This window comes from Fusarium musae, chromosome 9, assembly GCF_019915245.1.
Source record: "Fusarium musae strain F31 chromosome 9, whole genome shotgun sequence".
NCBI classification, from domain to species: domain Eukaryota; kingdom Fungi; phylum Ascomycota; class Sordariomycetes; order Hypocreales; family Nectriaceae; genus Fusarium; species Fusarium musae.
This window is the reverse complement of record NC_058395.1, coordinates 2804648-2831186: the sequence shown is the minus strand read 5'-3', so window position 1 is coordinate 2831186 and position 26539 is coordinate 2804648. Positions and strand designations below refer to the sequence as shown.

General features: G+C 48.1%; 7 protein-coding genes across 7 annotated transcripts; 3 read left to right on the top strand and 4 right to left on the bottom strand.

Moving 5' to 3' along the window:
• Positions 1-876: 876 nt before the first annotated feature.
• J7337_012127 (uncharacterized protein) lies at positions 877-2451 on the bottom strand (the record flags this gene model as incomplete). The annotated part of the gene is given in 2 exon segments (XM_044829657.1): positions 877-1964; positions 1983-2451. 2 exon segments carry the CDS (start codon positions 2449-2451, stop codon positions 877-879), a joined length of 1557 nt encoding a protein of 518 aa, XP_044676332.1.
• A 589-nt stretch (positions 2452-3040) lies between these two features.
• On the top strand, positions 3041-5170 carry J7337_012126 (uncharacterized protein; the record flags this gene model as incomplete). The annotated part of the gene is made up of 1 exon (XM_044829656.1): positions 3041-5170. The coding sequence occupies one exon, from the start codon at positions 3041-3043 to the stop codon at positions 5168-5170; it is 2130 nt and encodes a 709-aa protein (XP_044676331.1).
• A 5605-nt stretch (positions 5171-10775) lies between these two features.
• J7337_012125 (uncharacterized protein) lies at positions 10776-11440 on the bottom strand (the record flags this gene model as incomplete). The annotated part of the gene is made up of 2 exons (XM_044829655.1): positions 10776-11011; positions 11122-11440. The coding sequence occupies 2 exons, from the start codon at positions 11438-11440 to the stop codon at positions 10776-10778; spliced, it is 555 nt and encodes a 184-aa protein (XP_044676330.1).
• Positions 11441-12660: 1220 nt separating this feature from the next.
• Positions 12661-14558, bottom strand: J7337_012124 (uncharacterized protein; the record flags this gene model as incomplete). Its single annotated transcript, XM_044829654.1, has 5 exons — positions 12661-12911; positions 12958-13738; positions 13790-13922; positions 13989-14364; positions 14453-14558. 5 exons carry the CDS (start codon positions 14556-14558, stop codon positions 12661-12663), a joined length of 1647 nt encoding a protein of 548 aa, XP_044676329.1.
• Positions 14559-17465: 2907 nt separating this feature from the next.
• Positions 17466-18579, top strand: J7337_012123 (uncharacterized protein; the record flags this gene model as incomplete). Its single annotated transcript, XM_044829653.1, has 2 exons — positions 17466-17792; positions 17839-18579. 2 exons carry the CDS (start codon positions 17466-17468, stop codon positions 18577-18579), a joined length of 1068 nt encoding a protein of 355 aa, XP_044676328.1.
• Positions 18580-18674: 95 nt separating this feature from the next.
• J7337_012122 (uncharacterized protein) lies at positions 18675-20237 on the bottom strand (the record flags this gene model as incomplete). The annotated part of the gene is made up of 2 exons (XM_044829652.1): positions 18675-19391; positions 19452-20237. The coding sequence occupies 2 exons, from the start codon at positions 20235-20237 to the stop codon at positions 18675-18677; spliced, it is 1503 nt and encodes a 500-aa protein (XP_044676327.1).
• Positions 20238-21564: 1327 nt separating this feature from the next.
• Positions 21565-22572, top strand: J7337_012121 (uncharacterized protein; the record flags this gene model as incomplete). The annotated part of the gene is made up of 1 exon (XM_044829651.1): positions 21565-22572. One exon carries the CDS (start codon positions 21565-21567, stop codon positions 22570-22572), a length of 1008 nt encoding a protein of 335 aa, XP_044676326.1.
• Positions 22573-26539: the final 3967 nt, after the last annotated feature.

Sequence of the window (26539 nt, the reverse complement as noted above, 5' to 3'; positions counted from 1 at the left end):
ACATGTAAGCTTTATCCTTGTTCCTCGAGACAGCGAGGATGCTAACTGATGTATCAGCTTTTATGTATTCGCCTTGACATTCATGGACCAGATTCCACAGTCCTCTCTTGCTCTCAACACGACGATCGCCTCATCTGCTATCCACTATGCCGCCCGGAACAGTTTTATTTGCTGTCCTGCTGAAATCCTCCAGATTCTGTGGTCCACTGCGATAATCTTGCAAAGGCAGCCAGCCAACAGCGATGATGTAGATGGAACGGCTGCGAGAGGCCTTGAACTATTTATGGAAGCCATGACATTCAACGTCGAAACGTGGTCTCGGGATATTCAGCAAGTCCCTCTCGGTCGTCAGGTAACAGATATCTCAAGCCGGATACACACGGGATATACACATCAGATGGCATGCTGTCTATATATCATGTACGCCATTCCTTCTGTCAGGAGATTCTTACCGGAAAATACGGAGCGGAATCTCGAGCACGGTCTGATCTTCCATCTCCGCCATATCACTGACGAGGACCCCAACTTCAAGACATCCTTTTGGCCAACTTTCATTGCTGGAGCTCAAACGAGTGATTGCGATCGGCAAGCGTGGATAATGGATAGAATGAAAAGACAGTCACGTCTGTTTCCATGGGGCTTTTTGTATACGGCAATGGAAACACTTGAGCTCATCTGGACACAGCGGGCCGATGCTCCCGACGGGCTGAATTGGCTAGAGATTCTGAGAAGTCCTGAAGTAAGCTTTCTGATTGTGTAGGTAGACACTTGGCATTGATCGTTATGCATGTCTTTGGTTGAACTTGTGTAAAAAATAATAAAAGCATGTAGCATTCTAAAGTTTTTTTTATAAAATCCATACACCGTAAAACTAGTCTACAGGCGACTTGAGATTGATCGGCCGCCAGCAACAGATTTCGCAGCCTCCTTTCCAGCCTTGGCCCCAAAAACAGCACCTGAAGTCAGGCCACTTCCACCAGGGTAATTGGAGTAAAACAGACCTCCAACCATCTCTCCTGCAACATACACGTTTGGCACTGGACTGCCAGTTGCACCATGGATCAATTGAGCAGTTTGGGGGTCAACCTTGACACCGCCAAATGTGAAGGTGACGCCACATGTGACCTTGACTGCTACATAGGGTCCCTTGTCCAGAGGCAAAGCCCAGTTGGACTTGGCCAAAGCGAGCTTCTTCGTCGAAGATTGGGTTGATAGTCCATCTCTGATGGCAGGATCCCACTTGACATTGGGGTTCTCGCGATGGTGAGCATAGACTGCTTCGTTGTACTCACGAACAGTGTCAATAAAGGCAGCCTTGTTTCGAAGACCGCGTTCTGCGCACTTGTCGGCCAGCTCCTCCAGAGTATCGGCAGTGATGCGCTCGACTCGTTCCTCGCGATACTCTTCTCCGCGTAGCCAACCGCTTGTTCTGGAGTCCCAGACCTGGAAAGCGAGGTGCTCGGGTTGTTGGAGGATGGCCCGACCGAACTTGGCATAGGTGTAATTTCGAAGATCAACACCTTCATCAACAAATCGCTCGCCATCGACGTTGAGCATGAGCCCGAGGGGGTATCCTGACTTGGTGTACTCGTTGGAAGCTACTCGATCGCCCGTGTTGGGGTTTGCATTGGCGTCCCAGGCAACGGAATGGCAGCCTGACCAGTTGCCCACCGCCTGTGCGCCAAGTTGTTGGATAGCCAGGCTCAAAACGTCACCAGTATTGTAGGGTGTGCCTCGAACCATGGCCAAGTCCCAGCCAGGGCCAAGGAACTGACTTCGCATCTGAGGATTCGACTCGAAACCGCCAGCAGCTAGGATTACAGCCCCGGCGGTCAAGGTACGCTTGACGCCATTGAAAGACACTTCGACGTCGTAACCGTCGTCAGAAGAGTGCTTCTTCAATCCTGTGAGGCCAGTTGACCACGAAACCTGAACATTGTGCCTCTTGATGGCAGCAAGATAGTCTTGAATAAGACCCTTACCTCCATCCTCGGTCTTGATGCACATGCCGCCCCAGAACTTGATCCTACCGTCAACTTCATATGCTTGCCTGTTAAAGGAGAGTTGGAATCGGATTCCATTCGCAGCAAGCCACTTGATGGCAGCATTGGAGTTCTGAATTAGGCTCTTTGAGAGTTCAGGGTCTGAGCGTCCCATGCAGACTCTGTCCATGTCATTCTGGAAGTCTTTCTCGGTATAAGGAGCAAGATCGATCTTTTCGGCTTGTTCCCGGGACACGTTGTTGACGATTGGCAAGACATCTTTAAGTCCGCCATGGACAATTCGATAGGCGCCGGCGGTGAAATATGAGTTTCCGCCGACCCAGTTCTCGGGGCACTTGTCGATAAGAAGGACGCTTCCTGCGCCGTTCTGAGCTGCTGAGAGGGCTGCTGCAAAACCGGCGTTGCCACTGCCTACAACGAGGACATCGACTTGCTTTGGAAGAGCCATGGTAATGTGAGGAGTGACTTTTATAGGGAATTGAGGATAAATATGATATCCAAGAGATGGTCTGTAATTGTTGAGATAAAAGATTGTGAATTAAGCTGACTTGAAGAGTTTATATAATTGTTTCAATGCTTCAAGAGAATGCTGTTTGTCGCAATTACGCCACTCAAGAGGCGGGGATTGATCCTCCGACTCAACGGCCAAGCCACTTCGCAGCTGCTTTCAATTGGTCCTATTCTCGTGGCATGTGGCTGATAGTGGAGATGCGAATAGACAGCGGAGACTGATTCTCCGAGTGATGTCTCGGTTACTTCGGTAGAAACAAGACTCCACATTCCTCTCGGAGCTTTCTTCTCCGAACCAAAGTCACTGCTTGAAGCAATTCTGCAACTCTCCGTCCGTGATGGGCCCTCCTGCAACAATCTTATCATATCAATCATACCATTTTTACTCCACTCTTTTGCGAGACCCTGCATCATGTCTTCCCGGGGTAATGACGTGATAATGGTCGCAGGCGATGGACCTAGTCAACGACAACCGAAGTCGTTAGCAAAAGCATGTACGGCCTGTCGGACCAAGAAGATCCGTTGCGATGCTGCGAAGCCTGAGTGTGGGAATTGTGTCAGTCAGAAACGTGAATGTATCTATCGGAGAGAAACTCCACGAAAACGGTACGTCATGCTGCTTCGAATTGCGTTCTCTAATAAATGACAGGCCTACGTTCTCTCAGATTGGTAAACTGCAACGAGATCTGGCAACTCTTAAAGTGTTCCTGTTGACTCTCAAGAGAAGCAGTCCCGAGGATCGAGAGAAACTACTCAACGAAGCTGTTGATGAAGATGGGGCTGTTAATTTGCTAGACTCTACTGCTGACCCTGCTGAAGAACCTTCATCACGAAAGGACACAAGTCAACCTATTGATAGAGGTTCCACTACGCCAATAATATCATCAGATGACGAGTTAAATATTGCCAACTTTATATCGGTCGATGATGCCGGCACAACAAACAGCTTCGGTCCATCGTCTGCGCTTCACAATCCTGCAAGGAACGACAAGGGAACACCATCATCCCGCCAATCTACAACAACAGAGCATGCCAAGAATGAACTAATAGCCAATGCCGCTCTACAGCGGCATCTTGAGCACCGTTTTACCAGACATGCCACAATTGCTGGGGAGCCCACCGAACTTGCGCTCCATCTGCTGAACTTGCACTGGGCTCGTCAACATCACACTTTTCTGCTGACATATCGACCGGCTGTTATGCGAGACTTGGAATGTTCTGGCCCGTACTGCTCTGCTTTCATGCTAAATGCTATATTCGCATGCTGTAGCAAGTTCTCTCCACGACCTGACGTCAGGGACGACCCAAATGATGTATCGAGTGCTGGCCGCCGTTTCTTTAAGCGCTGTGATGAGCTTCTGAGCAGTGGCTCTCTTCTCACAAGACCACATATCTCCACAATCGTTGGACTTGTTCTTCTGGGTTCGACGTATAACGCTCGCGGAGAGACTTCAAAAGGCTGGCTATATACAGGATACGCTCTACGGATGGTTTATGATCTCGGCCTTCATCTCGATCCCAAGCAGACTACGGAAGATCCCGAAGAGATTGAGATCCGACGACGGGTCTTCTGGGGCGCTTTTGTTTGCGATAAGCTTCAGAGTCTCTATATGGGTCGTCCAGTGGCTATCAATCTCCGTGACTCGCAAGTATCTCGCGAGTTCCTTGACTTGTACGAGGAAATGGAGCCATTTTATCCTTCAGCCTTGGCTGCAGGTTCATCCTCCAGACTTGATGAAAACATGGGCGACGCAATCCCAAGACACTCCGTTTCGACTTTCCAGCAGCTATGCCTCCTCTCCAAGATAATGACGACTATCATCAATCGCTTCTATGTGGTTGGCGCCACGTTCTCAAATGCTCAGATCGATTTACAAAAGATTGAGCAGGCTTTGCAGCAGTGGCGAGACAAGTTACCGTCGGAGCTAGATTTCCAACCATGGTTGTCCACGGGCACCGCGGTACAAACACCTAACATTATGGTTCTTCATAACGTCTATCACTCTCTCATCATTCTTGTCCATCGGCCATTTATCTCAGATGATCATCTCCGATCCACTGCCACGTCAGGACGTTCATGGGAGCAATGCACTGTTGCGGCCAGATGCATCACCCGTATAGCCTCAGTCTACAAGTCAACCTATGGGCTTAATGGGGCTCCTTACATTCTCGCATACACGGTATATGTGGCGTGCACAATCCACGTCCGTAATGCAGCTTCTCAAAGCCAGACGCGTGACCATTTAACCTTGCTCAAGTCTAGTCTAGAGTGTCTGGATGAACTATGCACGGCGAATCCGGGTGTTGCGAAGCCTGCAAAGAGTATCAGGCGTTTAATTGAGGCTAATCGGCTGAGTTTGATGACAGGTATGTCCAAAGCCCTGCCTTGTGGTTACTTGTATAACATTAACCTCCATGCAGAAGACTCGAACGCTCTTGAACATGCCGATGCGTCGTTTGACTTGGATACTATTCAGAGCACGTTTTCGGTTGCTGACTGGTCCAACGCTGGTTCCGATATGTTCCACATGGGAGACTTTGAGTACGGTCTCCCAATCGATCCCTTGTTCGGCTGGATTAATGTCTCAACTCCATCCCTGGATGAAGTGTCGTCAGCTGTCAGCAATAATCAGTCACTCTATCAATCATGGCGGTAGTGTCTAGCCCTTCTTATACTCGCTCGTGGAGGCTTTAGGACCAACGGCTTCATGAGCTCTGCTAGGACCGGGCACAGGGGCTTCTCGTACGACTACCTAACCAAGCAAGAGATACATAAAGTGCACATGATTGGTTCCGTCAAGGCCAGCGCAATGAGTGACCCGAATAAAGAGGGCCACAGCGGAGTTACAATTACCCAGATATCGGACTTTGCAGACATATCTCTCGGCCAGCATCCAAACGTAGTCCTGCTGGAGGCTGGCACGAATGATATGGGCAATACAATGATGCAGCAGGTGTTACAAGCCGTCTGACTGATCTAGTTGGCATCGCTATCAAGGAGTGTCCTGGCATTATTGATATTGTAGCTGCAATTATGCCCAGCAGGCTTTTCAGAGAGGAAGTTGTGCCATTGTAGAAAGAAAGCTTTATGCCGTTCTGCAAAAAATAGGTTCAAGATTTGCGATTTCCACTTGTTAAGCTACTCAGTCTTCGAAAATTCAATCGCAACATAGCTCGCACTGATCCCCGGCCTAGTCTTTCTACTGGAGTGATACGGAAACCATACTCAAGCTCCAGCCGCGATTCATGTGGCCGGTGGCATGCTCCATCTATTGTTTGTGGCGTAACTTCTCGAGGCTTGTCCAGAACTAGAGATTTTGGGAAGGAAACGCGATATGAGAGGTCGGAGGGTAGGTAGACAGGCGCAGAGCAATCCACAGCTGAGCTCTGCGACGGACAAAGATGCTGTTTTAACGTTGGTCCAGGAGCAGTCCTCCGGCAGGTCCAGCACATGGATTCGGATACCGGAAATCGCACAAGTACTACGCTTCGAATTAGACTGAATTAGTATGTTGCAGTACAGAAACCTACAAGAAACCCAGGCAGAAAATAGCCACCAGAGCGTATCGTTGGCGAGATGGAATATTGAGTCTGATCAAGAAAGGCATAGGAAGTAGAATGATCAAAACATCTGTTGCGATATTCCCTGCAGCATTGATATACCATTGGGGGTTATTCGGCAAACATTTGCCATCAATGCTCTTATCCCAGAAGGCCGCCATTGGCTGACAAAGGAATAGAACGACAAAGATCTGCGATATGCTCCAAGTCGAAACTATACCTATAGAAATTATAAGGATCTTCTTGGTACCTTGCGTCGCAAAGGCTCGATAGTACTGTGCTAGAAAGGTCATTATAATAGCGCTGATTGTGAAGTTATAGAGAATAATCGAAATATAGAGAACCTGACAGGCTTGTTAGCTCCCTGAATATCTAGAATCTTGGGTACAGACTTTCATGAAGTTGGATCGCTGCTCATTGGTAAGGAATGACATGCGTCTTCCGAAACCATAGTTGATTCCTGACCATACATTAATTAACTGCCATACGGGAACGAGACAAATGAATTTACCCCACAGAATGTCAAAGGCACAGGCAAACAATAGTATCTACATTCAGCTTAAGCAAGAAGCACTAAGACTGGGGCATTCTCAACTTATGAAGGAGGCAATAGCCCAATAATCATCGAAGCCAATATTTTTTATAATAATCGCACGTGTGTAGATACGGAGACTCACAACGACAAAGGTGAGGCATACCAGAGGTATAATAATGCCTAGAGCCAACGGCACCCGCGTGGGTTCAGCTGACATGATTTGAGGTCAGCTTTAGTTGAGTCTAGCTGGCCAAGCCCCGTGAATGATTAAAATTGAACAAGGGTCTTGCATTTGAGGGAAGTATATATACTTATGTTTGATGAAGGGGTTAAAGTTTGGGCGTTCTCATAGAAGGTTAGATCAAATTCCGTTGCTGCGTAAGATTACATACAGGCTACCGTGAGCTAGAATGCCTAGTGTCCACCGATGTTTCTGGACCCGACTAGAGGATCTCAGAACATGCCGTTGAGGCATTACCATCCAGCCCTCTGCGGAAGTCCATTCCAATATTCTACGCAGTTGGCAGTCATGAATGCTAGCCCAACTCTGGGAGATCCTCAACGTTACGACAGACTCATAACCTTACTATCTATCGTGCACCTTTAGTGAAACGAGATTCTCTCTTGAAAGTTGACAGGCGGATGTGGGGCAACCCTGAGAACTGGGCATCGGGATTGGATACCAAATGGAGGTTTAAGATACACGCTATTGAAATGGTGGAGCATTAGAGTTTCTCGACCAAAGTCTGGATGACACTAACGGCACGTAGCGTGCCGAAAAGTGAGTGACTTTACCCAAGGTGAACCCAATAGTTTGGACGGAAATAAAAAAGACTTACGGGAGTTCCCAATTTCAACGGCATGGTGACAATACCTACCGGTAAAAGCTGTGGCTGTTGTAAAAGAGAGAGGGAGAACCAGTTCACAACCCCAATTCTTTGACCACGGCATTATTAGTCAAGACCAAGATAGTTCCATCACTGACTCTTCACGGTTAGCATATGCTTTAGTGCCTCAAGAGCTATTTGATCAACGGCTGTCTACCGATAGACTGGTGCAAGTTGCAGGTGCCGAAGCGTCGGTGCTACTGGCGGCGGTGGCGGTGGCGGTCTTGGCGGAGCAAATAGCGGCAAACTGGACGGCGGCCATGCTGCCCATGAAGATGGCCAAGATCTAGTATACCGCAACTTGAAGAAAGGTGTGTTGGAGTTACTGTAGCCCAGTCATCTGGACGTCAGCGGGCTTATGAGTGTTTTTGCAAGCGCTGATACCTTGGGTGTTTTAAACCTGAAGTCAATTGGAATTTTTCAGTGTGTTGGCTTGATATATCTCCCTGAGATTCCATAAGCCTTGACTATCAATTAATGCGATGAACGCTTGGAAAATCCCGCGCCTGAGCAAATTTGCTTATGGTGCTTTGTTTGAGTGGACTGTCAATCTCAAAAGCATGTATGGGCTTATCTCAACCCCTCTATAGGACCATCAGTAAAACTGAAACCTTTAACTTATAATGATATATATTCTACTTAGGACAAATGTTCATTTTAAGTCAGGAAGAGAAATCTATTTATATAACCATGTGGATTTTCTTCTCAGTTCAGAGGCTTGTTGGATGCGTATTGAGCATGGCCAAAGAGGGCACAGCAACCTTCAATGAGGCAATCAATGCAGTAAATCCGGCGTTTTGATGGCAGCGGCTTCCATTGTGACCTTGGGTCATGTTTTTGTGAATGCGGCAGCGATAGAGGGTCTTGCTTTTAGAGTTGGCGCTCTCAGACACAGAAGATAAGAAACGGCTTGATGGGACTCAAAGCAAAAAGAAACAGTAATGTTTCGGCAAGCCAAGACAATATAGAGTGACAAGAGTGAAAAGATATAGAGAGATATGCCAGGACTGGGGGTTCTTGAGCCCAGTTGCCGCTATGTATATAATACTTAAGAAGAATTGCAAAGCAAAGTCGCAGCTTCATGAACGACTGATCAATGATATATAAACTGATGACCTTGACGACAGTTACACTGGTCAACACTACCAACACTGTCCACAGCTAAAGGCCAAGCGCAGCTCATTTTGGGTTATCCGTATACACGAATTAATGCCCCGTACCTCAGTTTGAACATATAAATGTTCGCTCCAACAGTAATTCCTCTTCCTCTATAGCTTCTGAATCAACATCTTACTGGCAGCCTATGTAAATGATCTAATGAGCGAGTGTTCAATGTTTCATTTAGCAGTGAGTGTCTACTGTATTCTCTGACAGTGACAATTTCTATCCTTATCTCAGAATCACAGTAGCAGCTTAATATAAGTACCTCAAGATCAGCATGACATTCCCAGAATTATCTTTACTTTCTTTCCTTCTTAAAAAAAATCAACATTCTACTCTTCCCCTATTGATAATAACTTACAGCCTTCTCATATAATACTCTCTACAATTGCCACTAAATCTGCTTTATCTTTTCCTAATAACGACTTACGCTACTATGTGTATAACGATTATTCGCGTATATTTCTGTAGCCGCTGCAGTAATGTTACCTCGGAACCGTGGGAGGAAATCGAAAGGTGCGATCTTGCTAAGCAGATTGGTGCTGTCCACCAAGAGCGCCCCGTTCGCAACGGCCCAAATGTCCCTACCACCTGGCACAACTGCCGCAAGTGCCGAGAGGAATACTATATGTACGACTACTGTCGTCAGCAGGGAATCCGCTACCGTACCCCTGATCCCCCCTTCACTAACCCTCCCTAGTAAGAGACTCAGTTTACTGATGATGACGGAGTTGCATTGAGGATAGGCAAAGGCCCAACTGGGATAATTATATATACAGGGACTCAATACCGACAGTGTAAAGCCCCTAGCATAAGTAATAAAACTTAAAAAAGAAAATAAGTACAAAGACAATTCAAGATTTACATAATATACACAGAAGCCTGATCGTGACCCTGAGCCTGTATTGCCTATCTTATTCGCGATGAGTAATGGAACCTTGACTATTGGTAAGCGAAACCTGATATTTTAAATAAGACAAATTTACAAGAGTGGCAAAGAGTCGTGGAGACTGTATGTGTATGCGTATATATATTAGAAAATAATAAATCTTCTACCTCTCTTCACTAAACATAACAGTCCCGAGATTACAAGCATTAGCATTACGAACACTGCAACTGTCCATTTAAAAATGACTCAAACTGCTAAGTATACAAGTTGACTTTCTACTAGGAATAAGCCAGCCAGCCATGCCAAGCATTCCGGACCCGCTCTGCCTTTGACACAGAGATATACGCCGAATTGGCAAGTCTATCTTGTAGTTCCTTGAACTTGGCCGTAGGAGCACCTTTATCGAAAAGAATATCCAATTCCAAGTAGGATAGCTTCTTTGTTTCCGGAAGCCGAAAATAGCACCATATAAGACAAAGGAAAGATGTAGCAGCATACACTAGACAAGACTTACCACCCAGGTCCCATGCAGATGGGTTCAAAAGCTGAGGCGCAACAAAGTTATTCACGATAGTGAATATATTATAAACAATCCTTGCGAGGGCAATGGTCTTGATCCGAAGCCTTGTTGATGGTATCTCGGCCACGATGACATAGCAAGCCGGACCAATGGACATGTTGTAAGTAAAGGTCTTTAGGATGATCAAGGACCCAAGCGCCCAATTCAACGATGAGTGGTCGGCCAAGACGATTGACAAGGTTCCGCCTGTAGTGAGAATGAGCAACGCAGCCACCAAGCCGGCCAAGTAAAGCTTTCGCCGTCCGATTGTAGAGAGCAATATCCACGATATCATGCCGCCTAAAATGCCGAGACCATACATTCCGGTAGCTAGAGTGAATGACTTGGAGGATTCGAAGCCTGCTTGTTCTAGAAAGTATGGAGCATATCCGGTTAAGGTGGCACCGCATAGAGCTTGGCAAGACCAGGTCATGCAGCACACTTCGGTCCTTCGGAGGTTGCAACCTCTGAAGAGATCTAGGAAGTTCGAACCACCATATCCTAGTTTCTTCTCTGTTGAATCAATATGCTGCATAATAGCGATTGTATCCTCGATGTCGATTTGTTTGTTGCTCGTGAGTCTCTGCAATGAATGTCGAGCTTCTGCTAGTTTCTCATGTCGGACTAACCACCCTATAGTTGACAAATAAGTATAAGGCCAGGAGATGCGTCACGTAGGGAGAGTCTTACAGGGACTTTCGGGGGCGAAGTAGATGAGGAACAGCAATGGGACCGCCCATGCCCATTGCAGGGCAAATGGTAGGCGATACGACCAATCTGACGCATTCTTGATAAGCGCTCGCAGTATTCCAGTGCCCATGAGCTGGCCAATAAGCCAGCACATATTGACATTACTGAGGATAGCTGCACGGATGACTGAGGGTACGACTTCAGCAGCATAGGTCGCTGCTAAAGTTTGAATCACACCCCACGACAAACCTTTGGAAGGACCCGTTAGTTTCTCGGATAATAGGGTATGCATACCGTATGAGATCGATAGGCGAGAACTGACTTACCACAGAGAGCTTGCGAGGCAAGTAATAGAGCGATGTTGTGTGCGAAGACAGCCGGGAATACTGCAAGACACATCCACACAAGCGCGACGATCATCATCTTGCGGTATCCAATCACATATGAGATATAACCATGGGCAAGAAGGCCTATGATCTCGCAACCGACAGCAGCGTTTTGAAGACCCATCTGCCACAAGGGCGAGATCTCATAGTCTTGCTCCCCAACTGCGTCAGTAAGCGGTAGCCTGGGTTCACCGTACCTACGCCTGAAGGACGGAAAAGCAAGGAAGCCGGAGATAAGTGACTTATCGTATGCCTCCATGACAACGGTAAGGAAGAGAAGAAAAGACCACATAATCGCCTTGGGGAAGTGTCGGCAACAGCTAAGCAGAGTCATCTCTTTCTCGCTTGCCAAGCCGCGATGAATACGTGCGCCGACACCTCCCGAGCTTGTTGATCGGCGGGGCAGCCATATTGGACTGTCAAGGGTGTTGGAGCAAGCATGTGAGGGCTGACGCGCAAGATCTTCTAAGGGAGTATTGTCGACACATGACTCGTGATGAGAAGAAACGCCCTTAGACGTCATGGATATGAGTACGACCTCATCTTTGCTAGGATTGGCATTTGACCCAAACATTGTTTCAGGGAACCGGGCAGCGGGGTATAAAGAGACAAAGATGCATTAGGGACAGCCTTGAACGTTACATGGTTTACCTCGTACTGATGGAACACGCATTGTATTATATAACTCCTCTCAAACTTGGCAGGATTTCATTTTAGGCCTGATACAGCCATTACTGGAAGCCACAGCTCATTTCCCCGGATTGACTTCCCCGGATTTCCCCTGACCTTTGCAGGAATCAGACCACGACGGGACATCACATGTCTGGGGAAATCGAAGTAAGAGTCTTCATTAGAACGCTAGTTCTGCAGAAGTCTGTGTGATGCCGTTTGTGGCGGCGAGCTGAACGACCAACTTGGCTTGGTGTGTTCCTTTTAGGTATAGTCAGTAGACTAATAAGCAACTGATTGTTCAGTGGCTGGACTGTCGGTCCGATAGCTCGATTTTTGCGTCCAGGCTAAGAATCCTTCAGTCCCTTAAGCCAACTGATAATCGACTCGATATGCCTCCTTTGTGATGAATAATTGGGTGCTCACCGCGAAATACGTTAGACACTCAGTTCCTATGATTTTTGCAAGACCGTTTCCGCATATATATCGACTTTTCTTTTGGCAAACTTGACGGAGAACAGCTTGCCACAGCAATCCATGGTGATTAGCATGGTTGTGCTGTGCAGCCATCACAACCCAGCGGCCCCCTGAGCTAGTGGCTTTGTGAGTAGTATGCAGCAGGTTATTCGACGTCAATACGAGGGTGGACGACTCGGGGTTGACTGGTTGCACACGAATTACTGGAATTATGCTTAGCCTCTGCGACCCCCTCAGTATCTCACACAGTTAATTATATCCGGTTTCGAGGAAATTGGCAAGGAAGCATGAAGTTTAGATTAGGGAACTTTCAAATTTACTACATATCTATCATCAGCGGCTTTGTCGCTCATTGTAAACCTCGGTGAGGATACGATCCTTCTTGGCAATGTCTGCCACTCCAGTCCGGTCCTTGAAAACGCTATCCATTTCCTCAAGAGACTTCCCGTTAGTCTCAGGCACACTAAACCAGACCCAGGCGAAAGACAGAAGACAAAAGACAGCAAAGAAGACGTAGGCGCCGAAGCCTGTTTCGCGAACAAGAGGTGGCGTGATGAGGCCAATAATGAAGTTGTTGATCCAGTCTAACGAGTTTAGTGGCTTGGCACTTGACAGAGACGAGAGACTTACTTGAACAGGTGGAGATTGCCACGCCCTTTGCTCTGAGAGATGATGGAAAGACTTCTGCTGGCATGGCCCAAGGAACAGGGCCCCAAGAGGCACCAAAGGCAAACATGTAAAAAAGAAGAAAAGCGACACTTGTCCAGCCTTCGGCAGTATAACTGGGCCAGTCATTCGAGAACTTGCCCACCAAGATAGCTATGATGAGATGTGGCACAAACATTAGGAAGCTACCCCAAAGAAGGATACCCCGGCGGCCGAAACGGTCCATGGTCCATAAGCTCGACAGAACACCAATCAACTGCGTCACGTTGAGTACGCCCGACATGATAAGTTGCATGTCAAAGTCGAGGCCCATAGTTCCGAACAGTGTTGGCGAATAATATATGAGAGCGTTGATTCCAGTGAACTGCTGGAAGAACATAAGGCCTGCACCAACAAGAGTTCGACGTCTGCAGCCTGACTTGAAGCAATCTCCCCAGCTGACAAACTCAAGTCGCATCTTTCCAACCAGGTCTGTCCTTTGAGTGAGATCAGGGTGTCGTTCGCGGAGAACACTTGCTTGGAATCGGGCCTCGGCGATAATGTCCATCCATTCGCTTTGAACTCGTGGGTCGGATTCGGGAAAGGCGCGAAGCTTGGCGAGGCTGGATAAGGCTTCTGCCTCGCGGTCTTTAGAGGCGAGCCATCGAGGGGAGTATGGTAGAAAAATAGCGCCGAATCCCAATAGCAGGCCGGGGAGGATTTGAAGGAGGAACGGAAGCTGCCAAGACCAGTGGCTGGGAATTCCCTAGGAGTGGATGAGTTTATAGCGGTGCGTGAGGAATGGATGTTGGTTTACCTTTGTCCCGTAAGTTATCCAGAATGCAACAACAATTCCTATAACAATCGACAGTTCTTCGAAGACGAGTAAAGCACCCCGGATCTCAGGTGGAGAAATCTCTGCAATGTAGAGAGGCACCACCATGGATAGCCTAACAGATGCATGGTCAGTCTTAAGGTGTAGATGTTGAATGAAGAGGTTTTCGTGCTGAACTTACTGTCCAATACCAATACCACCGATGAAGCGTCCTACAACTAGCATTGCATAGTTGATAGCCGCGGTCTGGAGAGTTGATCCAATCGTGAATACCACAACAGCAACCATCAGGGAACGCTTTCTGGATATCCAGTCAGAGATCCAACCCTGGTTGATGGCACCTATAAATGCCCCGAGCGTGATCATGGCGGTCATGAGGCCCTTTTTGAAGCCCGCGCCAGGAGCATCATCCGACACTTCGGGGAATCGATCGAGGAAATGATCCATTACAAGCGTCACGGAAATGACGCCTTGATCATAGCCAAAGAGAAGTCCACCGATTGCCGAAAAGGCAGCGCAGGCAGCGACGTAGGGAGATGAGAAGAGACCGCGGAATCCTAGTTTGTCAGCTTATCAAAGCTCATTTACTCGCAACGTGCGCCATCGCAATAATGTGTCAAAGCCAAGCAGGGAATGGTAACTCACCGGAAGGACCATATGGTTCGAAAGAAGTGTTGATTCCAACGTGCTCCTCAGTCGTGGCACCGCACTCGTCAAGCTTGTTCTTGACGGGATGGAGTTGCTGGTCCATTTTGAGAAGGTACTGGAAGTAGATTCTGAATGAAGATGAGCATGAATAATCTCTGGCGATGTTCAAGGGCGAGATTGTGATCTATTATAGTCCAAAATCTCGGTCTACTCTGCGACTTTCGATTGATCATGGACAACCAACGAATGAAGGCGGGTTACTTTCGATCTCGTCAGTGACATGGATTAAACACGGGGTAATTCGTGGGGAAGCACGAGTCAGGTCTGTAGAGTCTTGGGGTAACAGTGGGACATGTCTTCCTCTAACAAGCATCAGAAAATGGCCCGGCCAAGGATCCATTACCCTGGAGAGTTAAGCCTATCTAGGTTAGAGCATCGGAATCTTTCACCTTCAGAAGCAAAAACGGAGCATAGCCCCGACTGTTCGGCTTTTTTTGCCTTTGGAGCAAGGTCATATAATCGGGGCAACCTGCCCCTCGAGATGAATTTGCACCAAACATCATTTCCGGAGAAAATGAACACAGCTACGGCATGTCTTGTAAGTGAAATGAAATATCGGTAACCATGCCGAATGCCACTTGCCACTCTGACCATCATTAGGCCTGCAAAAAACAGCATCTCAAATGCGTTTGGGGTCCACAAGTTCCTGGAGGAGGTACGCAGACATGCCTTCGATGCGTTTCGATGGGCAAGGTTTGCGACACAGCGCCCGTTTTTCGCTTCAAGCACTCAACTACGTATGTCTCCCCAACAACTATTGCGTATCATCGCGAGGATTAGAAGGCTGAGATCCACCACAGGTCATCCCCAAATCAAGTTTGGGTCCCTTGCTCAAGACGATGTAGGTAAATCATTTTCATCCAGGGTTTTACTTACGAGCCGCCAAGTACGATTCGTGGATGAGACACCTGATGTTGAAGGTTATTATCTATCAGACTCGGAGAGTCAAAGCCACTGGCAGCAAGTTGATGGTAACACGCTTCAATCTCATAATGAACAACTTACGGATTTTGGGTCTAACGCCTCTCCCACGTCTCACACTCGTACAGCTGAGATCGGTGGAGGAGATGGAGACAGTGCAGTAAGCAGAGACAGTCGTCGCAATTATGGCCCAATACCACACGGTTCAACACTGGGATTGGCCAACGTAGGAGCAGTACCCTACCCCTTAATGGAAAACCATGAAGTGAGATTGATGCAATACTATTTAAACTATATGTGTACATGGGTGCGCCATTACATCTTTTGTCTGGGTTGACGTGCCTTATTGATCTCTCACAGTTCGATCTTTGCGATTCCAGACGGCACTTTGCCAACATTGTGCCCCCTCGAGCAGCATCTTGTCCGACCCTTCTTAATGCTATCTTCGCCTTATCCTCCAGACATCTCAGCCTCAACGCACAATATGACCCTTACGCCTCCGATCGGTACCATCAAGCATGTCTCAGGCACTTGGCAACAATCTCAAACGACTCCTCCGCCCTGTACGACGACAATCTACTGGCAGCGACTATTCTTCTACGCACTCTCGAGGAACTCGACGTGCCCCTTATAGGCACTGATCACGAAGGTCATCTGTTAGGAATACAGCTATTTATGAACACTTGTGACTCTACAGCGACCCCGAGCAGCCTTCGTTTAGCCTCGTTCTGGATTGGCATGAGGCAAGAGGTAACGATGAGCTTTGCGAGTCAACGGCCTGTAAAAATCAGGCTCGACCACGGATTCATGGACCGGTCCCTCTCTGAAGCCGATGATGATACATGGGCAAACCGCATTATTGTTCACAGTGCAGATGTCATAAATTACTGCTTTGGAAATAACGGTCCAAACAGACATCACTATCAAGAACTAGTTGACTATGACCAAGCTTGGCTACGAGCCCGGCCGGTGTCCTGGCTGCCTGTTGCCTATAGTGCTTCTGACGAGGCCTTGGGCGAGGCTTTTCCACACATCATTTATTTAAACCACGCCGTTGGTATGCTACAGATTTTGATTGAAGGAGGTCTGCTAATAAACATCAGTTATAGGCCAAGCCCATAGCATATTTGCTCGTATTCTCCTCATGTGCCATGATGACCGAGTACCACGAATTGGACCATCGGCTCAGCTAGCTCGGAAGCAAATCGACGTAGGTTGAGATACATAATCTTCCATAGCAGTGTATTCTGACTGATGTAGGACGATATCCGGACCCAAGTCCGAGAACTTTGCGGGATAGCTCTCTCAAATCCCTCCACAAGACCCGCCACCTTCACAGCCTGCATGGGAGTGACGGCGTGTGGCGATCGATTCACCGAGAGACGGGACCAAGAAGCGTTACTGGATGTATTGATGCTGACCCAGAATACTCATTCGTGGCCCACTGCATCAGCACAAGACCATTTAAAGAGAGCATGGGGCTGGGTGGATTCTTGATGCTGAAAAGAGCTTAGGCCATCTGTAACTAGTGTATGTACTCAAATAGTCTTAAATACGGTGACGTCAGAAACTAAGCGATTTACATAGCTATTTAATTTCGATACTATATAAATGTCCGAGTAAATGGGAACGCGATTGATCCTCCATGTCTATGGACCCATAGTGTAGTGTAGTATGCGGCGGTCTGAAATACTGTGGAGCTTCACTCGGAACGTTTATCCGCATGGTCTGTATCGGGGCAAATTACCCCGTATCAACAGGGAACTCAGGGTCAAAGCCTCCGAATGTTGTACTCCACCATGTCTCGCGTCAAAGTACGCACAGGTAAGTGCCTTACCCCAGTATGAACAGTCCAAGACAAGAAATACAGCTTTTGCCCAGTTTTGCCATCAATATGGAGACATTCAATCGAGCGTCAGGGTGTATATAATAATTAAGAAGGCCGTGGTCGGCACTATCCCACTTCTTCTCCTTCATCTACTTCTTACAATTTCTTCACTTCTTCACTAACCTCGCTACACTCAATGCAATGACACCTCGCAAGCTTCAAGTTGGAGTTGCTGGTCTTGGAAGAATGGGCAAGCGACATGCCCTGAACTTCCATCAGAATGTCCCGCGAGCTGTTCTAGTCGCTGTCAGTAGCCCAGATGCTGCCGAGAGGGATTGGGCTGCTGAGAACCTCGCCCCTGACGGTGTAGCTATATACGAGAGCTACTCTGACATGATAGCCCATGTGGGCTTGGATGCAGTTTGCGTCGCCTCTGCCACTGCAGTGCATGCTGAACAGACAAATGCCGCTATTGCCGCGGGCAAGCACGTATTGTGTGAGAAGCCCCTTGGCACAACGGTCGAGATTGTGAGTGTTTCCCTGTGACGGGCTTCGCATGATGCTGACAGTTCAGTCTCAATCTGTTGTTGACGCCGCTGCTACCCGCCCCGACCTCAAAGTCATGTGTGGCTTTTCCCGCCGTTTCGATGCTTCATACCGCGACGCCTACGAGAAAACAAGGTCAGGCTTGATTGGCCGCCCGTCTGTTCTTAGGAGCCAGACATGCGACGTGCTAGATCCCTCGGGCTTCTTTGTCGCATATGCTCAGTTCTCTGGTGGCATATTCGTTGATTGCAGTATTCACGATATTGACCTGGCTCTTTGGTTTTTTGGTCAAGAGTCCAAAGTCCGATCAGTCCACGCTGTAGGGATCACGGCCGTGGAACCAGATCTACGACAGTATGATGATAGGGATAATGCTGTGGGCATTGTCGAATTTTACGATGGCCGCATCGCATATTTGTATGCCTCGCGCATGATGGCTGCTGGCCAAGAGGATACGACAGAGATTATCGGGACAAAGGGTAAGCTGTCTGTGAACTTGATCCCGGTTGAGAACCATGTTCGGATTTATGGACAAGAAGGTATCAGGCATGAGCTTCCTCAAAACTATTGGGGGCGGTTCCAGGCAGCGTTCACAAGAGAAGCCATCGAATTTACCGAGTGCGTGCTTGACGACAAGCCGGTACCTGTTGAACTAGAATCAGCAGTAACGGCTGTGCGCATTGGCGCGGCTTTACAACGGTCTATGATTATGGGGAATAAGATTCTTTTTGATGAAGGCGGTAACGAGGTCAATAAAGCCCAATTATAATGCTCTGGCTTTAGAGCAACTTTATTATACTAGTATTATTTTAGAATATCTTAGATACACCGAGACAAGATCTGGAATGGCTATTGCTGTCTCTACTATAGCTTTGAGACATATTTCCCACGAGTCGCCTGAAACCTAGGATCACCCATGACAAACTGACAAGTGGCCATCTGACTCATAAGCCGATCTCTTCTCAACCGCTCCATCACAATAGCCTCTCCAGCAAACATTACATCCACATTGCCATTATTCCATCGGGGTAAGAGAGTGATCTCCCCATGAGGAGGGATTCTACCAAGATACGGCTCTCTAAAGGCCTCACAAGAACCAAGCTCGGGGCCCCAACTTGACAGCATAGCTGCACTTGCTCGTGTATGGTCCGTCACAAGTGCATCGATGGGTCCTTTAGGTATCAGGCCCGGGTTGACAGGATGTGAATGGGCTATCTCGAGCATCTCTCGAAAGGTTTCCTCGCTCCAAGCATTATTGCTGTGGCGAATTGCCATTGCTGCATGAGCCAGAGTTTTGGGGTCAGGTGAGATGAAGTCTCTGGTGCTCACAGACACTGGGAACAAATCCACGCAGGCAGGCATGTAGTTGTTGGGTAGAGGAGGCGTCAACCGGCGACGAATGCTCCCAGCAAAGACAATCTTGCTAGTTTCGGGTAGAGGATCACGGCCTGATAATCCGGGAGCATATTTGGCGCCAAATAGTCGGTTCCATGCGAAAGAGGTCAAGCAATCTGTGGACGACACTTTTGAGCCGTTGGGCAAGACCTCTTGGATCATGCGCTGAAGCTGCTTTATTGAAGACTGTGAAAAGGTCCAGACAGAACAAGACAGAGTGCGAAGTTCATCTTCTGTAAACCTCACTAGATCGTCATTTGTCAGACGTGCCTTTGTGAAGAGGTTTGACACTTTGTCCGCAACTTGTTCTGGAGATCGAGGGTCAAGCATGTCGAGGTGGTGAAGCTTCCTCGCACAGGCTGCGAGCTTGTCAAGATCCTCCTCTAGATCCACGTCAGGTGTCAAGAGGGAGCGATCTATCAGAGCCGCCGATATTTGCTGCGGGAGTGGAGGTACAGGTTGACCATTGAGTCTGGCAGTTGCTATCGCACTCGTATTCTGTGACCAAGACCTGAGAAAGTCCATAAACTGGACCAGGTCACCTATCACGTGCGTAATCGACATGGTCAAGACAATACCGCCCTTCAAGACATTGAACTGAGGTGCGATTACAGGGTCGCCATCGTGGACGCAGGGAAAGTCCTCTGGTCGGAGCTTGCCAAGACCATCTTCTTCGCCATCGCCAAAGGGCCACCCATTAATCTTGAGCTCGTTGTAAGAAGGTACATCTGAATCCCGGCGATGATCTCGATACCAGAAGTTTGTGCCAGCATGCGGTGCATCTCGAATCTCAATGGCGTAACGTCCAGTTTCGTCCTTTCTGATAATGCCTGCGAGGTGCGGATGCTCGTAGATACATCGAGAGAGGCCTTGTTTGCAGTCGTCGTAGAGCTGCCGAGGGTCTGTTCCCGGTCGTAGAGGAAAGAAGTGTGTAGGTGAAGGATACACTGAGGCAGTGAGGTTGTCAAGGGCTGAGCACTTCACGATGGATGGCTGTAGAGAGCTCGCTGGTTCGACCCATGAATCGGACATGGCTGATTACTTGTTTCTGTTTGCAGACTGTGATTTGGTGAAATTCCTTCTGATTATTTAAAGAGATAAGTGACTGTTCCCAGAGAACACTGGTTATCATTTTGTAAGATATCGGGCCGGCCACGTGAAAGCAATTACGCTTCTCCCTCCAATCCCGCTCCATGATATCAACCTGACTTTGACCTCCGTTTCAGCTTTACTATAACACCCTTCTTATTTTCGCAATCTAAACTTAAGATAGTAAAGACCGCGAAAATGTTGAGCATACGATAAGAGGTAGATCATCTACCGTTTAGTGTTTCTTAGGTTACAATTCCAGGCCTCGGAATGAAATTTAAACCCTGCACAGCTGTGTGGCTCGGACCGCTCTTTTGTCACATCTCATTGCCGAATTATGTCTCAGCGATATCGTCTATGAGGCACAACAGATACGACATGGCTCGGGCCAAAATTGACGATCATAACTCCCTTCGTATAAGGATCTGCAGCTAGTCGGAACGTGTCAGACAAACAAGACTCAAGTACCGTGCGGCACATCGTCTCAAACATGTGTTGGTCAAAGCGTAATACGAAATCATTCGGATTCCTACAAATCTGGCAGCATCTAAAGAGTCTTAGACAATGCATCAGGTCTCATTGATTTATCCATCATCTGTCTGGCACATCAATGACTTCTTTCCAGACTAATTCTTCTTGCACATCCGCATTTATCAAGCTTAACATCGCTAAAGCAGCATCCTCGCCATGTTCACTGACGTTCCATTCACCCCATCCGCCTACTTTAGCTCTACTACTGTTCAACCACAGCCAAACGCGCATGGAAAGATAGTCAAACTCTCAGCAATCGACCAAATCGCTCCGAGGGACTACATCTCATCATGTCTGTATTTCCCTGTGTCACAGAATGCGGACAAGACATATATCTTTCATCTGTTTGAACGGGCCTTAGTCAACACGATCATTGGCATCCCAGAACTTGCATGTTCCGTGCGACGGCCCACCGATAACGATCGGGAGGAGGTTGAGCTTCTATTCGATAGCAACCAAGGCGCCAGACTCAACTACAAGGATTACACGGCACCCGAACTTCGGGCTTTATGGAAGTTCGGTACGTTCCACCAACTTGAAAGGGCTTATTTTCCGCTTGATATACCGAGACACATTATCTTCGGCACATCGGCAAAGCTAGTTCCGGGAGCCAGTATTCCGGCGCTGGTACTTCAGTGTAACTTTATTTCTGGGGGCCTTATACTCGGGACTTGTCTTCATGTGAGTCCACGTTACCTGTGGGATATACCTTTTGCTCCTTGTTACACGACCGCCTGCAATGCGACTTGTGCAACACAAGCCTAGTGGTCCGACTTTTCCTTTACAAACACTGACTGATATGCAGCATGTGGCGGGCGATGGCGTCTGCAACTTTATCTTGCACAAGACATTAGGCATGCACCTGGCTTCCATTACCAAAGGACTCGGCCTCCGAACCATGCCAATCACGCCTCTTGATCGAAGCTCGGTCGTTGAGGGTGAACAAGGCGTGACTCTAGAAGAATTTCCTGATTGGAAGCTCACAGAGACCCCTTGCACTTTCTTGAACCCAACAAACTACGAAGCTACCGAGGTACAGTCGGTTGAACATGGCATATTCTTCATCTCTGCCGAGAACCTCTCGCTGCTCAAGAATCATGCCCTGAAAGGTGCTGCCAATACTAAGCTGAGCACGACCGAAGCTATCTGTGCTTTCCTCTGGCGCCACGTTGTCATGGCCAGGCAGATAGATCATCATCGATACCCAGAGGCAAAGCTATCAATCACTGTTGACGCTAGAGAACGAATGGAAAGTTCGCCACTCCCGTCCAACTATTGGGGGAATTTTGCGGAGCCGAACGCGGTCGCCAGAGTGTCTGTTGCTTCTCTACACAATGGAGAAGACGGACAAAAGATTTATGGTAAGCTGGCGAGTAGTATCCAGCGAGCCATTGCTGCTGTCAACGACAAGGCAGTAAGGCGTCTCGTTGGGCTGCTCAATCAAATGCCCAAAACTACTTCCTTGACCTGGAATGTCGACCGATACCCGGGACCGGACATGCTCATAGTCTGTCTTCAAGCGCATAGATACAACGACATTTATTTCGGGCGTCATCTTGGGTATCCTTCTGCATTCCGCGTTACTGTTGGGGATACTGAGGGTAAACCTGACGGCCGTTGCATTATTCTGCCACCTCCTCATAATGAGAGTCGGGGTCTGGAGCTGATTCTGCAATACGATAGTGGTACTTTGGAAAGGCTTGAGAGTAACGCCGAGTTTAGCAAGTTCTTTATACGCCGTAACTGATTTAATCAGAGACCACCAGGCTTTAATACCCCTCTTTAACTAGTCTCTACACTTTTTAAATATCCTAATAGTTTCAAATACTAATGTTAATATATAAATACTGAAAAGGTTTAGCTGTGAATGGGGGCGCCATTCAAGACATCGATAGTAATGGACATGAGGAGGCATTGCTCAACTGCCAGCCAGACAAACTATCCGGTTCAGACTTGGCAGTTCTCTTCCTTAGATTTACATTAGCTTGAAGAATTCCACGTAATGAAAGATAACCTCTGATAAGTATTGCATTGTTGGTGACAAAGGGAGAGTTCAATACAGGGCTTAGACTTGATCATGGAACGCCACTCATCGCGACTATTCGTGACGATGACTGAATGGGAAATTCAGTGCGACCCATGAAGGATGTATTAAGAGCTCAATGATGAATTGACTAGCCGCTAGTCAAGCTATAACGGCACATCTCCCTGCACACCAAGTACAAAGCAGCAATTGTTTGTGTTAGGGGCATTACACTAAGGAGTAAATAAGCGGACGTAAGAGTAGAAGGTCTAAGCGCAAATCTGGCTCATCTAAAATCTTGCCTAAATAAACAACTTGCCACTGTGACTGGGGTTCAGTAGTCAGTTCGGCTTTGCAAAGCTCCCAATAGGCGGGGTACCAGCCGGACTGTTCCCAGTCAATAATCGCCAGTACACGGCAAAGCGAATCTTTGGACACCATTATGTAGATCTGCCGTGCGTGAAGTGGATGTCACAATCGTCTGGTAGCATCTCTCAGTAAGGCTCTGTGATACTAGTAGGATCAAGATGTGGATCATCAGCCGTCGTTGGTCATTTGAACATGCTCGACATACAGTCGTGAAATTCAGCTGCTGAAGAAAAAACGCCAGCGGGTGGGAAGTTTGTGTCGGTAAAGATCATGTCTCTCACGTTCCCGCGGTCGATGTTACCTGAGCACCGCTTATGTCTGGGAGGAAGTGTGAGTTGGGATACCTACCGATGAATGGATCATCAGCAGCTAGGTGGAGATGAGACATTCGGTGACCATCGACCTAAGCTTTTCACAGACGCTATCCTTCTCGATAGCGCTTAGAGTGCCCCAACGATCACGTAGAATGATTCCATCAATATGTTCTATAGAGAGGAATGTGATGCCGGTTTCTTGTGTTCAGCCGTAGATCTCGGAACTGGAACTTCAGGTAACAAGTGGTGAATGGCCCAAAGGCACCGTTCCTCCCTGATACCGGCGTTTGAGTTGTCAATGTGTTTCACGACAAGTCCAAGCTCTTTGAACACAGCTGGCTGACGTAACCTCATGCACTCGGCGCGTGGGTGCGGAACACAATCGGGCTTGGCGAAGGAGTATGAAGGTTGGGTGCTCCTGACTATGCTTGAAAAAGGAGGATTCATAGAATGTGACGGAGGAACCCTGTGGCGGCAGGTCGGGGGTCAGATAGAAAGACATGGTATATAGAAAGCCAACAGCCTAGCATACAACGTCTCCACGAGGGATGAAGACCTGGCGAGGTTGTCAATAAAGGATTTGCAATAGGGGGAATTGGCCTTGGCTTCAGTAAGGCTGGGGGGGACTTCGGATCCTCTATGAGCTTATCGATTAAGAACTAGTGAAGACATCATGACAATATAAAGCCAGTCAACTCTAGATCTACCTTTCTAGATGGCCTCATCGCAGGGTGTCGCTACAGGTCCTTGCCGTGAACGATGAGCGAGCCCAAGACCTGTTTATCCAGGCTTCAGTTTGAGAAGACATTCCTTACTGCCCCTGAGAGCTTCTGGCATAACTCTCTTGGCGCGATGGGAGAAATGGAGGAGGACTGATGGACTTTTGGACAAATGGGATGGACATACATTCAATTTGAGGTGCTAGGAGGGCGACAATGATTCGATGGGGCCAACTCGATCCATTGCCTCCCAGATAAGTACGCAGTGTGTTGTCGCACAATCTTGGTCAAATGGACCTCACAAAGTTGCCGGCGAGGCTCTCAGTGCATGGAAAGACTACGATGGAAAGTTTCCAACTGCCGACAAGAGCTTGAATGATTCTGTCGTGGAACAGAGTGGTTCGAGACGCATACGGGTTCAGTGTTTGGCTGTGGAAGCTACGTAGTCTCGGATGCTTGACGGTGTTCGACGTCGCCTTCTTGGTTTGAAACTGGTGAGCATCATCGGGATGAAGGCTCTGGGTAGCCACGAGGCCGGAATTTGAGTCGCGATGCTTCTTTAAAGGTCAGTAAACACTTTGCTGGTGGCATCTGAGGGTCCAATCAATGAATCATGGGACTACCTTCTCGGCTTGTTCAAGCCTCCAGACCTTACATCTAAGACGTCCTCAGGCTCGTGTGGACAATCTGTACGGTAACGCAAAGGCGGCATCTCGTAGCCTAGTTTTCGGCGAGACCATACGTCATGACTGACGCCCTGCCTTCGTAATCCGAGGAGTCGACAAAGTCGTGGCGGTAGGAGATTCGAACTTGAACCAGGGTCTGCGATGAGAAAGGAGAAGGCATTGATCACCAATGGGGATTACCGGCACGCAATTCCGACAAGCTCTTGTCCCTCAATCGCCATGTATTTGCTCCGAGATGAGATGAAGTCTAAGAGTGGTCTCAATTGACTCTCTCAAGATGATGCGTTCGAGTGGGAGGAGTTGGTGTACTCGGTGTGGCATCGACGACGAGGCGACTTGACGTTGAGGCCTGCGTCAAAGGTGATACAGCCTTCCATGCTATCTTTCATGCTGATGGATTCGCGTCGTCCGTTCGACATCAACAATGAATTGACGAAGGGGGGCGGAAGGCTTCAACGAAGGAGTGTTCATCGGCGGTATGTGGGTGTCCCGCTTCACACACATCACATCGAAAGAGTCGGATCCGAGACTCGTAACAGCAATCGCATTTCGAGATCGGACGAAGGGATTTCTCAGGAGCCTTGGGCAGTTAGTAAATGTAGGCTTGTCGAATTGAGGTCCGCATACTTACAGACTGTAGAACTCGGAGTGGCACACGTCCCCTATGCCCGAAACTGATCTCTATTAGGGCCAGAGTAGACAGCGATATTTCACCTGTATTTACTGATAAATTCGAGAAACGCGAATCAATTCCACGTCGAAAGTGCACTTCAACACGTTGCTGGAGGAGGCAGTCAAGGGCGGGAGGGGCAGTCACTGGTAGCTGAAGCGCTAAACGGACATGGCCGATGGCACTGGAATGCAAACGCGTCATGATTCCAGGCTGCAACCATCTCAACACCTTCCATCATGCTCTTTCATTGATCCTCAAGTTTTTACTTTTGTCGGTCGGCTTTTTGAGTTCATCTTAGCAAATACTTCTTGACATCGACATCATCTAAAGTCACAACCGCCGTTTCTGTCTAGAGCACGAAAAAGGGGGGGAATAGCCCAAACTCTCAACATGGACTGTGTCCTTCTCCGCGAAACCAACGCGTAGCATCACACAACAGTCTGTACGTACTGCCACTCCCATTTCCTCCCCACTCAAGCAGGCCAACTTGCAATCGTGGCGTAAACAACACTACTGAACGCATCCGGTCGCCTTGACCAAATTACAAGTGTTTCAAAGCTTCGACCAGGCCAAGAAGTAAGTACACGTAGAGCCATTTCGGAAATCCAACAAGTACCTCTGTTGGTGGCGGTGATAAGTGTGTATCGCCAGTCTGAGTCATGAAACTTTGGCGAGGTCCCCGCACCAATGGAAGCTAGGGCATTTGTTGATCTAAGCAGTATCATAGGCTTGTGAGAGGTCAGCTGCGGAGAAGGCAAAAGTGATGGATGGGATGACCTTTTCCGTCCAGGCTACCATCGCGCTGCCGGCCTCCCTGGAGGTCTCAGCAGACACGAGGCGTTCCTGCCACAAAGATGCAAGCTCGTTGTAATATTACCAACCTTGGTCAGGCCCTCGTGTGTCTCTCTTCAACCATTTCGGCAGCTGTTT